Below are 13,139 nucleotides of genomic sequence, written 5' to 3'. Positions count from 1 at the left end.
AAGGAGCACATTTGTCTTAAGATTTCTCTTTTCTTTTTTTTTTTTAGAGGCAGCGTATCTGCTGAGATTATAGAGGGGAAAAAATGCCCACAAGTCCTGTATTCATTGAAATTAGAAACATTCCAACAGACTTCTGTGTTGAAAATTCCCATTTATGATGGGTTATAACTTTATTATAGTGGAAATTTAAAAGTTTATAGATAGACAAGAAAGACAGATAAGCCAACATAATGGAAAAAACAAACAAACAAACTGAGCTGTTGAAGTGCTGTTTGTTTGAACCATTAAAAAAAGGCAACCCCCCACCCCAAAACTTTTAAAGGTCCTAGGCTAATTGCCTAGAGAAAACAAACATTTATCTTAGTGCTTAAAGGATAAATCCTGGCCCAGGCCCAATAGTACAAAGTAAGGAGCAGGTAGGTGAGGAACAAACAGATTGGAAAGCATTTCCTTTGCTTCTAGAAACTCCTAGCTCCAGGGGAGTCCCCAGCTCTCAGCTCTGGAATTTCTCTGCCTCCTCATACCTCACAAGAGTCTGTGGTTTCCCCCCAATTCTAGAACTCTCCCTTGGCCTCCTATCCTATTCAGGAGGAAAGGTAAATTTTATCTAGGATGCATTCTGGGCAAATGTCCTTTTAACCCTCTTTCCCAACCAGAGGAAAGACCAATACTAAGAGAATTTGGGAGTATTTGCCTTGAAGATCACAGCTCTGTCCCGGCCTCCAGATGGGTCCTTACTTTGGGAAAATAAATTCATTTATATTTGAAAAAGTAGAGAGGAATAAAAAAGCAGATGAGGGGAGGCAGCAGAAGACGAATGTAAAGATTCCTCTATGATTCTCTGGATCTGTTTGCTTTAAACTGAGAAGTTGCAAAACTTATTTGCACCCTGAAGTGGTTTGGCCTTCTTTTAAGAGTGTGCTTTAATCTACTGGGCACGACCAGGACTCAAGGGTTTATCAATGCTCAGCCATCAACCTGGCCCAGTGACTCACAAAATATGGGCTCCCAGAGGCTGTGATGCTACACCAAGGAGCAGAGCCCCCAGCAGACAGCTAACTAATCAGGAATCTCACACTTCATGTAAGAGCCACCTCTACAATGCACACACATCCCATGCAGAGCCAAAGGAGCTAATTTCAAACATTCATTTTTCTTTTTTTAATTAAAAAATTTAAAATAACTTACCTTCACCACCTAGCCAATAAGACTCTTGTAGAAGGAAGTACCAAGGAAGTGGGGTTCCATAGTCCCCTAAAAATAGATAGGCAAATAAAGAGAAAAGCCTAAGTAGTTCCACCTTACCACAGTTGTATAAGATCTAGAATTTATCTTCCTGAACCTCAGATTGTAACTGTACATATTTATAGTTCATAAGCATTACGTGGCTATCCACATGCTTCCTCCAAGACTACTTCTTCTAATATGTTTTAATTCAAAAGGTCATGTTTTGGGGGTGAAACTGGCAACACTAAGACTGATGATCTTGGCTGACATTAGTTTTCTAACAAAAAAGAATCTAAGCATACCCCTTTTCTTTATTTTTTTCACATATTCTTATTCTATTTTATTGTTATTTTTTAAAATATAAATTTATTTATTTATTTATTTTTGACTGCGTTGGGTCTTTGTTGCCGTGTGTGGGCTTTCTCTAGTTGCCGCGAGCAGGGGCTACTCTTTGTTGCGGTGCGCAGGCTTCTCATTGCGGTGGCTTCTCTTGCTGCAGAGCATGGGCTCTAGAGCACAGGATCAGTAGTTGTGGCACATGGGCTTAGTTGCTCCACGGCATGTGGGATATTCCCGGACCAGGGATCAAACCCGTGTCCCTTGCTTTGGCAGGCGGATTCTTAACCACTGCGCCACCAGGGAAGTCCCAAGCATACCCCTTTTCAACAGTTACCAGATAATAATAATAATGATGATAACCACTAACATTTGTTGAATGCTCTTTCTGTGTCAGACATAACTGTAAGTGCTTTCTATGTGCTAAATAATTTAATCTTCAAAACAACACAAGGGGATAGGTAGTATTACTATTCTTGTCAATAAGGAAATTAAGGCACACTGAGTTTGAAGCATCTGCCCAAGGTCACAGCTAATTTAACAGAGGTGCAAGAATGCCAACATAGGTAGTCTGGTTCTAATACCACTGATCTTAACCACCCCATCCTACTGGATCCGCCTGGGTTTCAAGGAAAAAACTCCCAAATTTCTAGTCCAGTTCTCTTAGCAGGCTTTGCTGCCTATAAATGGTGATTTTGTGAGAACACTATCTTTTTGCTTATTTACTAGTTATTCTGTGTTTTCATGGCCCGTGCTAGACTGTAAGCTCCTCGAGGGCAGGCTTGTGTCAGTCTTTCCCACTCCTTTTTTCTCAGAACCTGTGCTGCTGAGCCTAACACATTGGTGCTGCTTAGTACATAGTGGTTGAGCATATTAAAGCTTTAGGTTGGCTAAAATAAAGCTCTTGAAAATGCACAAATTTTATTTTCAATCTAATATGAACTTATTATATCTCTCTCTAATGGCCCAGTGAGATAGAAAAAAATGGAGGCTGAGAAGGGTCAAGTGTATTTTTCAAATTCATCATTATGGGCTGAATTGTGTCCCTCAGCCCCCCTCCTCCCTGAAAAAAGATATGTTGAGGTGTGTGGTAGAATACAAAATAATACTTGGTCTTTGTCCCCATTTCCTGGCACAGAGCTCCTAAAACCATTGGAGTTTCCTGAGTAATAGGAGTGCCTTTTGTTATTCATGATAGTTCATTATTAGTGTGAAGAAATGCAAGAGATTTTTGTGCATGGAATTTGTATTCTGCAATTTTACTGAATTTTTAAATTAGTTCTAACAGTTTTTCTGATGGAGTCTTTAGGGTTTTCTGTATATAAAATAATGTCATCTACAAATGTTACAGTTGTACTTCTTTCCCAGTTTGGATGCCTTTTATTTCTTTTTTTTGTCTGATTGCTGTGGCTAGGACTTCCAATACTATGCTGAATAGAAGTGGCGAGTGGGGATCCTTGTCTTGTTCTTGATCTTAGAGGAAAAGCTTTCAGCTTTTCACTGTTGAGTATGATGTTAGCTGTGGGGCTGTCATACATGGCCTTTATTATGTTGAGATATGTTCTCTATGTACCCACTTTGCTGACAGATTTTATCATAAATGGATGCTGAATTTTGTCAAGTGATTTTTCCACATCTATTGAGACGATCATATGATTTTTATGTTTCGTTTTGTTAATGTGGTCTATCACATTGATTGATATGTGGACATTGAACCATTCTTGTATCCCTGGATTAAATGCCACTTGATCATGCATTATAATCCTTTTAGTGTATTATTGAATCTGATTTTCTAATGTTTGTTGAGGATTTTTCACCTTTGTTCATCAGGGATACTGGCCTGTAGTTTTCTTTTTTTGTGGTGTTTGGTTTTGCTGTCAGGGTAATGTTGGCCTCGCAAATTGTGTCTGGAAGAGTCTTCTTTCTTTTTTTTTCTTGGTGAGTCTAACTAAAGTTTTGTCAATTTTATCCTTTCAAAGAACCAGCTCTTAGTTTCATTGATCTTTCCTATTGTCTTTTTAGTCATTTCATTTATTTCTGCTCTAATCTTTGTTGTTTCCTTCCTTCTACTTTGGGCTTCTATTTTTCTTCTTTTTCTAGCTTCTTGAGGTGTAAAGTTAGGTTGTCTATTTGAGACTTTTCTTGTTTCTTGAGGTAGGCATTTATTGCTATGAATTTCCCTCTTAGAACTGCTTTTGCTGCATTCCATAAATTTTGGTATGTAACATTTCCATTTTTTATTTGTCACAAGGTATTTTTTTTATTAATCTGATTTCTTCTTTGACCCATTGGTTATTTTAGCATGTTGTTTAATCTTCATATGTTTGTTAATTTTCCAGTTTTCTTTGTATAATTAATTTCTAGTTTCATACCATTGTGATCAGAAAAGTTGCTTAATATGATTTAAACCCTCTTAAACTTAAGACTTGTTTTGTGGCCTAACATATGACCTATGTCAGAAAATGTTCCACATGCTCTTCAGAAAAATGTTTATTCTGTTGCTTTTGGATGGAATGTTCTGTAAGTATCTGTTAAGTCCATCTGGTCTAACATGTTGTTAAGGCCAATGTTTCCTTATTGATTTTCCATCTGGATGGTCTATCCATTGATGTAAGTGGGATATTAAAATCCACTACTATTATATTCCTGTCTATTTCTCCTTTTAGGTCTGTTAATATTTGCTTTACATATTTAGTGCTTCTATGTTGGGTATATAAATATTTACAAATGTTATATCCTCTTGTTGGACTGACCCCTTTATCATGATGTAATGCCTTCCTTCATCTCCTATTACAGTCTTTGTTTTGAAGTCTATTTGTCTGATATAAGAATAGCTACTTTGGGTTTCCATTTCCAAGGAATATTTTTTCCCATCCCTTCATTTTCAGTCTTTGTCTTTACACCTAAATTGTGTCTGCTGTAGGCAGCATATAAATGGGTCTTGTTGTTGTTTTTCTTTATCCATTCAGTTACTCTATGTCTTTTGATTGAAGAATTTAGTCATTTACATTTAAAGTAATTATCGATAGGTATGTGCTTATTGCCATTTTGTTAATTGTTTTCGCTGTTTTTGTAGTTCCTCTCTGTTCCTTTCTTCTTCTTTTATTCTCTTTGTGGTTTGAGAACTTTCTTTAGTGGTATGCTTAGTTAGATTCATTTCTCTTTCTCTTTTATGTACTCATTATAGATTTTTGTAGTTACCATGAGGCTTACATATAAAAACTTATACCTGTAACAGTTTGTTTTAAGTTGATAACAACTTAAGTTGATCCCATTCTAAAGCTCAACATTTTTACCCTCCCTTCCACATTTTATGTTTTTGATGTCACATTTTACATCTTTTCCTCTGTGTATCCTTTAACAAATTATTGTAATCAGTTATTTTTACTACTTTTGTCTTTTAACCTTCCTACTAGTTTTATAAGTAGTTAATCTACTACCTTTACTATATATTTACTTTTCCAGTGATATTTATTCTTTCACATATTACTAATTAGCACCCTTCCTTTTCAGCTTAAAGGAGTCCCTTTAACATTTCTTATGAGGCCAGTTTAGTGATGGTGAACTCCTTTAGCTTTTGCTTGTGGAAAACGCTTTCTCTCTCCTTCAAGTCTGAATAGTAACTTTGCCAGAGAGGACTTTTGGCTGGACGTTTTTTTGTTTTGTTTTGTTTTCTTATAGCACTTTGAATATATTGTGCTACTCCTTTCTAGCCTGCAAAGTTCGTGCTGAAAAATTTGCTGATGGTCTTACAGGGGCTCCCTTGTCCATGACAAGTTGTTTTTCTCTTGCTCCTTTTAATATTCTCTCCTTGTCTTTAGCCTTTGACATTTTAATTATAAAGTGTCTTGATGTGGGTCTCTTTGGGTTCATCTTTTTTGGAACTCTCTGGGCTTCCTGGATCTGAATGACTATTTCCTTCCCCAAGTTAGGGAAGTTTTCAGCCATTATTTCTTCAAATAAGATTTCTGTCCCTTTCTCTCTTCTCCTTCTGGGAGGCCTATAATGTAAGTGTTAGTCTGTTTGATATTATCCTGTAAGTCCTTTAAGCTATCTTCACATTTTTAAAATTCTTTTTTCTTTTTGCTACTCTGATTGAGTTCCATTGCCTTGTCTTTCAGTTGACTTATCCTTTCTTCTGCTTCATCTGGTCTATTGTTGAGCCCCTCTAGAGTATTTTTCAGTTAGTTATTGCATTCTTCAGCTCTGTGACTTCTATTTGGTACCTTCTTATATTTTCCATCTCTGTGTTGAAGTTCTTGCCTTGTCCATCTATTCCTCCCCAGTTTGGGTGAGCAGCTTTATGACCATTACTTTGAACTTCTATCACATAAATTATTTATCTCCATTTCATTAAGTTTTTTTTGCTGAAGTTTTATCTTGTTCTTTCATTTGTAACATATCCCTCTGTTTCTTCATTTTGCTTGGCTCTCTGTGTTGGCTTCTATACAGTAAATGAAACAATCACTTCTCCCGGTCTTGAAGGAGTGGCTTGATGTAGGAGATGAAACTTTTTGTTCAGCCCTACCCCAGCTCTAGTTGTCCCTCAAACCTCTGTGTTTGTCCAAGCAACCTATTATATTTTTAATAGCTCCTGGTAGTTGAGGATGTACCAAGACCTGTCAGTGTCTCAAAGGGGAGGATAGCAGCACCTAGATGCCAGGTGACTGGAAGCCAGACCCTTGGGCAGCAGCTTTTATAAACATGCAAATGTATACAGTCCTAAGGGGCCACAAACATAAGTCTCACTGGTCACCAGAGCCAGATGATCTGGAGGTGTCTCCTGGGTGGCAATCACAAAAATCCAGGCTCCAGACAAGTGCATAAACTCCTTTCTGGGAGATACTGGTGAGCTGGAGTAGAGCAGTGTGAGAGTGCCAAGATGGCATCCACAGCCTGCATTCCTTCAGAGCAGCTCTGTAGGCCACTAAATATGTGCCACACCTGAAGCCTTCCCCTCAGTCCAAAGCTCCAGGACAAGCAAAGCAGCCCCTCACAGAAAGATTGGTGTGTATTCCTCAGTCCACTGTCTGTGCAGTGCCCTGTGGGTGGGAGCTTGCCAAGAACCATCCTTCTGATTGCCACAATCCATGGAACCCAAGAACCCAAGCTACTCCAGCCTCAGAGTCAGGCAATCAAGGGATGTCCTCTGGATGTCAGCTGCAAAAATCAGGTACCACATGCATGTAAAGATCCCTTCCAGGAGACACTGACGCTCTGGAGCATGGCAAAGGGAGAACACAAAGATAGTGCCCACACTCCGAGGATTGGAAAGGGTTACAGTTAACCCCAAGATGCATGTTCAATTAGAAGCCTATTCCTTAGGCCACAATCATGAGGATTAGCTAACAGGCCTTCTTCACAGAAAGACTTAGTTCCTGAGTCTGTTGCCTCTTACTGTGCCTTGGTGGTGATAGCTGTTTAAGAACTCGTTCTTCATTGATTACAGTCCTGTGGGATCCATTAGCATAAGCCCCACTGGCCACCAGAGTCAGGGAATATTAAGGTGTCCCCTGGCAGCAGTCACAAAAACCAGGTCACCAGATAGGGGTATGAGCTCCTTTCTGGGTGACACCAATTATTACAGTCCCAAGTGACCAGGAACACAAGCTCCCCTAGCCTTCAGAGCCAGGAGATGAAGAGGTATCTCCTTAGAGGCAGCCACAAAAATCAGGGCATGAGATATGTGTAAAGGCTTCTGTCCAGGAGACACTGGTGCTCTGGAGCAAGCAAAGGGAGAGCACAGAGATGGCGCCCTCCAGTCTCTGTCCACAGAGTGTTCCAGCAGGCTACCAGACGTGTGTGTTAAATTAGATGCCTGCCCCTCAGGCTAACACTTCAGTATAAGTAGGTGAGTCTCCTTCACTTTAAGCCTGGACTCAATCAGCTGCCTCTAAGCTGGGCCCTGGACAGGTGAGTCTGAGCACATACGCCCTTTAAGTGGCATTTCTTAGATTGCTACCATCTTGTGGGTCTCAGGATGTGAGCCCTGTTGGTTTTCAAAATTAGATGTTTTGGGGGCTCATATCTCAAGTGTATGTCTTAAAAGTTGGCATGCCTGATGTGGGGTTTGAACATTTTGTTCCTCATGGAGAAGCTTTGGGTTCTGAGATCCCTCCTGGTTGTGGGTCACTGTGCCAACAGTGGGGCTTATGGTGAGACTGTGTCCTAGACTCTCCTACCCACTTTGATGTGTTTTTCTTCTCTTTTGCCTGATGTGTAGCCACCACTCAGCTAGACTTTAGGTTTTTTTTAAAGAGGAAATTGTTCCATATGTAGCTGTAGACTCACTTGTCTATGAGGGGAGGTGAGCTCAGGATCTCCCTACACTGCCATCTTCTGAAGAATTTGAACCGAGGGTTGACACCATCTGACCTAGATTCTGAAAGGATCTCTCTGAACATAGTGTGGAAAACAGACTGGTAGGAGATGATGACAGAAGAAGGAGGCTTGGACTGGGAAGGTTGTGTAGAGGTGGTGACAAGGGATCAGATTCTGAATCTGTTTCTAAAGTCGAGCCAACAGCATTCACTGATGGATTTTTGGTTCCTGGACTTAAGTTTCAAATGCGGGTTCTGAGAGTCCAAGTTGAAAGACCTTAGAGAGAATAAGATTTTTTTGAAAATTGAAGTATAGTTGATATAGAACGTTGCGTTAGTTTCTGGTGAACAGCAAAGTGATTCAGCTATATATGTGTGTGTACATACATATACACACACGCACATATATATATATATATATATATATATATATATACTTTTTAAGATTCTTTTCCATTATAGGTTATTATAACATACTGAGTATACTTCCCTGTGCTATACAGTGTCTTTGTTGTTTATCTATTTTACACATAGTATTGTGTATATGTTAACCCCAAACTCCTAATTTATCTCTCCCCACCCCACCCTGTTATCACCTCTGGTAATCATAAGTTTGTTTTCCATGTCTGTAAGTCTATTTTTGTTTTGTAAATAAGTTCATTTGTACCATTTCTTTTTAGATTCCACATATAAGCAATATCATATGATATTTGTCTTTGTCTGACTTATTTCACTCAGTATGACAATCTCTAGGTCCATCCATGTCACTGTAAATGGCATTCTTTTCTTCTTTTTTATGGCTGAGTATTATTCCACTGTATATATGTACCACATCTTCTTTATCCATTCATTTGTTGATGGACATGTAGGTTGCTTCCATGCCTTGGCTACTGTAAATAGTGCTGTTTTGAATATTGGGGTGCATGTATCTTTTCAAAGTATAGTTTTCTCCAGATATATGCCCAGGAATGGGATTGCCAGATTATATGGCAACTTTATTTTTAGTTTTTTAAGGAACCTCCATACTGTTTTCCATAGTGGCTATATAAATTTACATTCCCACCAACAGGGTAGGAGGGTTCCCTTTTCTCCACACCCTCTCCAGCATTTTTATTTATAGACTTTTTAATGATGGCCATTCTCACTGGTACCTCATTGCAGTTTTGATTTTCATTTCTCTAATAATTAGCAATGATGAGCATATTTTCATGTGCCTATTAGCCATCTGTATGTCTTCTTTGGATAAATGTCTATTTAGGTCTTCTGCCCATTTTTTGATTGGGTTGTTTGTTTTTTGTTATTGAGTTGTACGAGCTGTTTGTATGGTTTGGAAATTAATCCCTTGCCAGTTGCATTGTTTGTAAACATCTTCTCCCAGTCTGTAGGTTGTCTTTTTGTTTTGTTTATGGTTTCCTTTGCTGTGCAAAAGCTAGTAAGTTTGATTAGGTCCCATTTGTTTGTTTTTGCTTTTATTTCTTTTGCCTTGGGAGACTAACCTAAGAAAACATTGCTATGATTTATGTCAGAGAATGTTTTGCCTATATCCTTTTCTAGGAGTTTTATGGTATCATGTCTTATATTTAAGTCTTTGAGCCATTTTGAGTTTATTTTTGTATATAGTGTGAGAGTGCGTTCTAACTCCATTGATTTACATGTGGCTCTCCAGCTTTCCCAAAACTACTTGCTGAAGAGACTGTCTTTTCTCCATTGTATATTCTTGCCTCCTTTGTCAAAGATTAATTGGCTGTAAGTATGTGGGTTTATTTCTGGGCTCTCTATTCTGTTCCATTGATCCATATGTCTGTTTTTGCACCAGTACCATGCTGTTTTGATTACTGTAGCTTTGTGGTATTGTCTGAAGTCTGGGAGGGTTATGCTTCCAGCTTTGTTCTTTTTCCTCAGGATTGCTCTGGCAATTCTGAGTCTTTTATGGTTCCATATAAATTTTAGGATTATTTGTTCTAGTTCTGTGAAAAATGTCATGGGTAATTTGATAGGGATCACATTAAATCTGTATATTGCTTTGGGAAGTATGGCCATTTTAGCAATATTAATTCTTCCAATCCAAAAGCATGGGATACTGGAATAAGATTTAAACTAGATGAAAAGGGGAGGCTGGGGATCTGAAGAACCTAATTACCTTTACCTTGTGGAGGGGGACACTTACCTGGAAACACCTGGTCAAGATACCAGGCAAGCAAGCCATACAGAGCAGCATCAATAAGCATCATCTTCATGGACATCAGAAAACTGAATTCATCCCCTTCCATGGGACTATTCCCAATATTGTTCCACTGTAGCCCCAGGCCTTGCTCTTCAAAGCGAGCCAGGTACTCAGTACCAAACCCAAATGCCACAGGAGACAGCAGGCTCTGCAGTGGGGCAAAAAGGGCATGAAAGATGAGCAGAGGGTCTTATACCCAACCCAACAGAATCTACAAGGTAGGGAGGAGGGCCAAAAGAGGATCCATGTTGTATCCAGGTGTAAGACCACCCCAGGGAGTGGGTAAGGCAGTCTTCCCACAGGAATATAATTCTGGGAATACCTTTCAGGCCTCAGGGACCCCCACCCAATACTCACTGGGCCACCTCTCACCTGTCCAATGGAACACAGTAGTGTACAGGAGAAGACAAAACCACATAGCATAACACAGCAAAGGACCAAAGGTCTTCATGTTTATCTTCCTAACGTTCCCCCCTTCTTCCTACTTCTTTCTTAAGATCTTACAGTTTTTGGTAGAACAAAGAAGCTTACTTGAGCTGCTTTGTGAGAATCCCATTAGCAGTGTCCATAAGTCATCAGTGTTCTAGGGCAAGCTAGAGGGCTAGGCAGGGGATGGTCTCATGACCTCCTGAGCTCTGTCAGCCAAAAAGCCCTCAGGTTACATTGACTATCACCTTTTCCCATCTCCAGACTGGGGACAATCATTTTCTTAGGTTCTCCTTGGAGAGCCCAAGTAACTGAATAGGTGGCATACAGAAGGAAGTCTGAAGAGGAAGTTCCCCATCCACATCCTCACAGGTGGTCCATGGCACGGCAGAAAGCACATAAGCACATGCAGAGGGATGAGCTATTCCCACTTGCTCTGCTGGGTGACCTACCTCTAGTTTGAAGGACCCACGGTGGTGTTCAGAGTGTCTCTCTGCAGAAGGAAGGGATTCTCTAGCTATATGTTCACAAAAACCATTAAAAAAAATCTCAGCCCAGCCCTGGTCCACAGAGCTTCCAGAACTATAGCTTCCTGGTAGACCCACACACAAGAAACTAGTTGTGGCTTCAAAGTACCAACTGTCTATGCAGTGTACCAAATTAGCCCAGCTCTGCCTACAGGCTGAGTCATAAGGATTTCTTGCCCTTTGTGATCATGTTGGAAAATTGGGTGTCATAAATGACAGCAATTAATTCTTATTTAACATGAGAAATAAAAGGCAGATGCCCTGGCAACGCTAGAGCCAAATAAGTTTGAGTCGTGAGAACAAGTTTGACTTAGATTTTCCCCAATGAGAAGCCGGTGGTAGTCCTTTCTCAACTGCATTGTACAAAGAAGTACGGATAGGGAGATTCTGGAGGACAAGGAAATTTTCACCCTACAGGGCTTAGAAGATATTTAGCCTGGTTAATGAGAGGGTGTAAATAGATCATTTGAAAACAATTAGAGAAAAAGACAGTGTTGTTTGGGCATTGTGAAGAGGTCTCTAAGGCAATCCAGAGTCAACTTCCAGAGACCTCTCTTGGCAAGAGGGCCTGACTGGCTCATTTCTGCACCTCTCTCTGAGTGCACTGGTAGAACATGACAAAGACACTGTAGAGCTGCTCCGATTCAAATTCTTTTGGAGAGAAACAAAAACTTTTAATTTACGGAAACACCTTTCTGGACAGAATAGTTAGGGGGCAAGCTCCCTCCCTTATGAATCTTCTCAAATGTTACGAAAAAAAAACTGAGTGAAGTGGGCCCAGTTGTTCTCCTCTTATGGATACACAAAGGGACCCATGAGCTGAACTGGTTTTCAATTACTTCCCAGGGCAGACTAATCAAGCAGAGTTGGTGAGGAGGAACTCTTAGGTTGCTCAGGGTGAAGAACGCTCCCACTTTTGTACCTGTGCCTTCAAACCTTGTGTTCCTTTGTGCCAAAAGGCAAAGTGGATCCCCTCAAAGGGTGACGCGGTCCTCTCAGACGGCTACATACCCCTCAGATGGAATGCATCACATTCTAGGTGTAAGCCCAGGGTCCCTTACCACAGCCAGCTTCAGGTCGGCCGTCATTCGGTCCTGCCAAGCAAAGCAGAGAATGTGTGGCAGGTAGAGGGTGAAGTAGATGATGCCACTACAGGCTGCTGCCAGGCTGGCCTTGGAGAAGAAGGTGCTGAGCAGGAAGCACTGCATGATTGTAGCAGTGGAGAAAGCCAACAGGAAGAGGAAGAGGATGAATGGATTGCTATAATGCAGGATCCTTCCATGCTGAAACGAAAGAGACCACTTGAGTCAGTAATTTCCACGCACATCCAGGGGTACCACCCCTCTCAGGAGTGACCTCTGTGCTGTGATTCTGGGGCTTTCAGAAGCCCTCTGCCCCAAAGGGATCTCTCCCATCAGCCTGTTGTTGGTGTGCAAATTTCCATATTTAAGACTCAATGTGTTGAGTTCCTTTAATTCTAATTATGTCATTTTTCCCCAGGAGGGTAACATATTAAGCTACCTATCAGTACTGAGTAATTATTATGTGTTCACTAAGGAAATCCTTGGGAAGGGGATAGTGTGGAGAAATAAGCCTAGAGCAGGGGAGGAAGATCTGCAGAGGGGGTCTTGGAGCATCAGTAGCTCCTGGGATATACTGAGTAGATGAGGAACAAAAGAGGGAGGTGGGAGACCATCCAACAAGCTGTAATATTTTGCCTGGGGCCTGGCCTGCTAACGTAATCATTTATATTGGGTTGGCCAAAAATTTCATTCGGGTTTTTCCGAAACATCTTACAGAAAAACCCTAACGAAATTTTTGGCCAACCCAATACTTATATTCTGAGATTTGCCTCTCACACAGGTAAAAATATCAGTAGTTAATCCACATCACTTGGAAGTGGATTAATCCTCCAGACCCATAATATCATACAAATACATTTCGTAGAACCTGTGGGCAATATTCAGTATATTTCATGTTAACTAGTGGCTCAATCACTTTGGCTATGTAGAAAATAGGACCAAACTAGGTATTTTTAATAAGTGAGCTGCTGTCCGGTTACATTAGAGGATAAATTGA

General features: G+C 40.3%; 1 protein-coding gene across 1 annotated transcript in view; it reads right to left on the bottom strand.

Annotated features, from left to right (window-relative positions):
- Positions 1-13,139, bottom strand: part of ABCA4 (ATP binding cassette subfamily A member 4) — a 137,311-nt gene that overhangs the window by 58,845 nt on the left and 65,327 nt on the right. Inside the window, exons 16-18 of the mRNA XM_061183907.1 lie at positions 12,122-12,343; positions 10,051-10,255; positions 1,189-1,254 (exon numbers count right to left, since the gene is read on the bottom strand). Of these exons, the coding sequence (XP_061039890.1) occupies positions 1,189-1,254; positions 10,051-10,255; positions 12,122-12,343 (493 nt within the window). The remainder of the gene's footprint in view (positions 1-1,188; positions 1,255-10,050; positions 10,256-12,121; positions 12,344-13,139) is intronic.

The sequence above is a fragment of the Eubalaena glacialis genome, chromosome 3, assembly GCF_028564815.1.
Source record: "Eubalaena glacialis isolate mEubGla1 chromosome 3, mEubGla1.1.hap2.+ XY, whole genome shotgun sequence".
NCBI classification, from domain to species: Eukaryota; Metazoa; Chordata; class Mammalia; order Artiodactyla; family Balaenidae; genus Eubalaena; species Eubalaena glacialis.
This window is presented reverse-complemented; position numbering and strand designations above follow the sequence as displayed.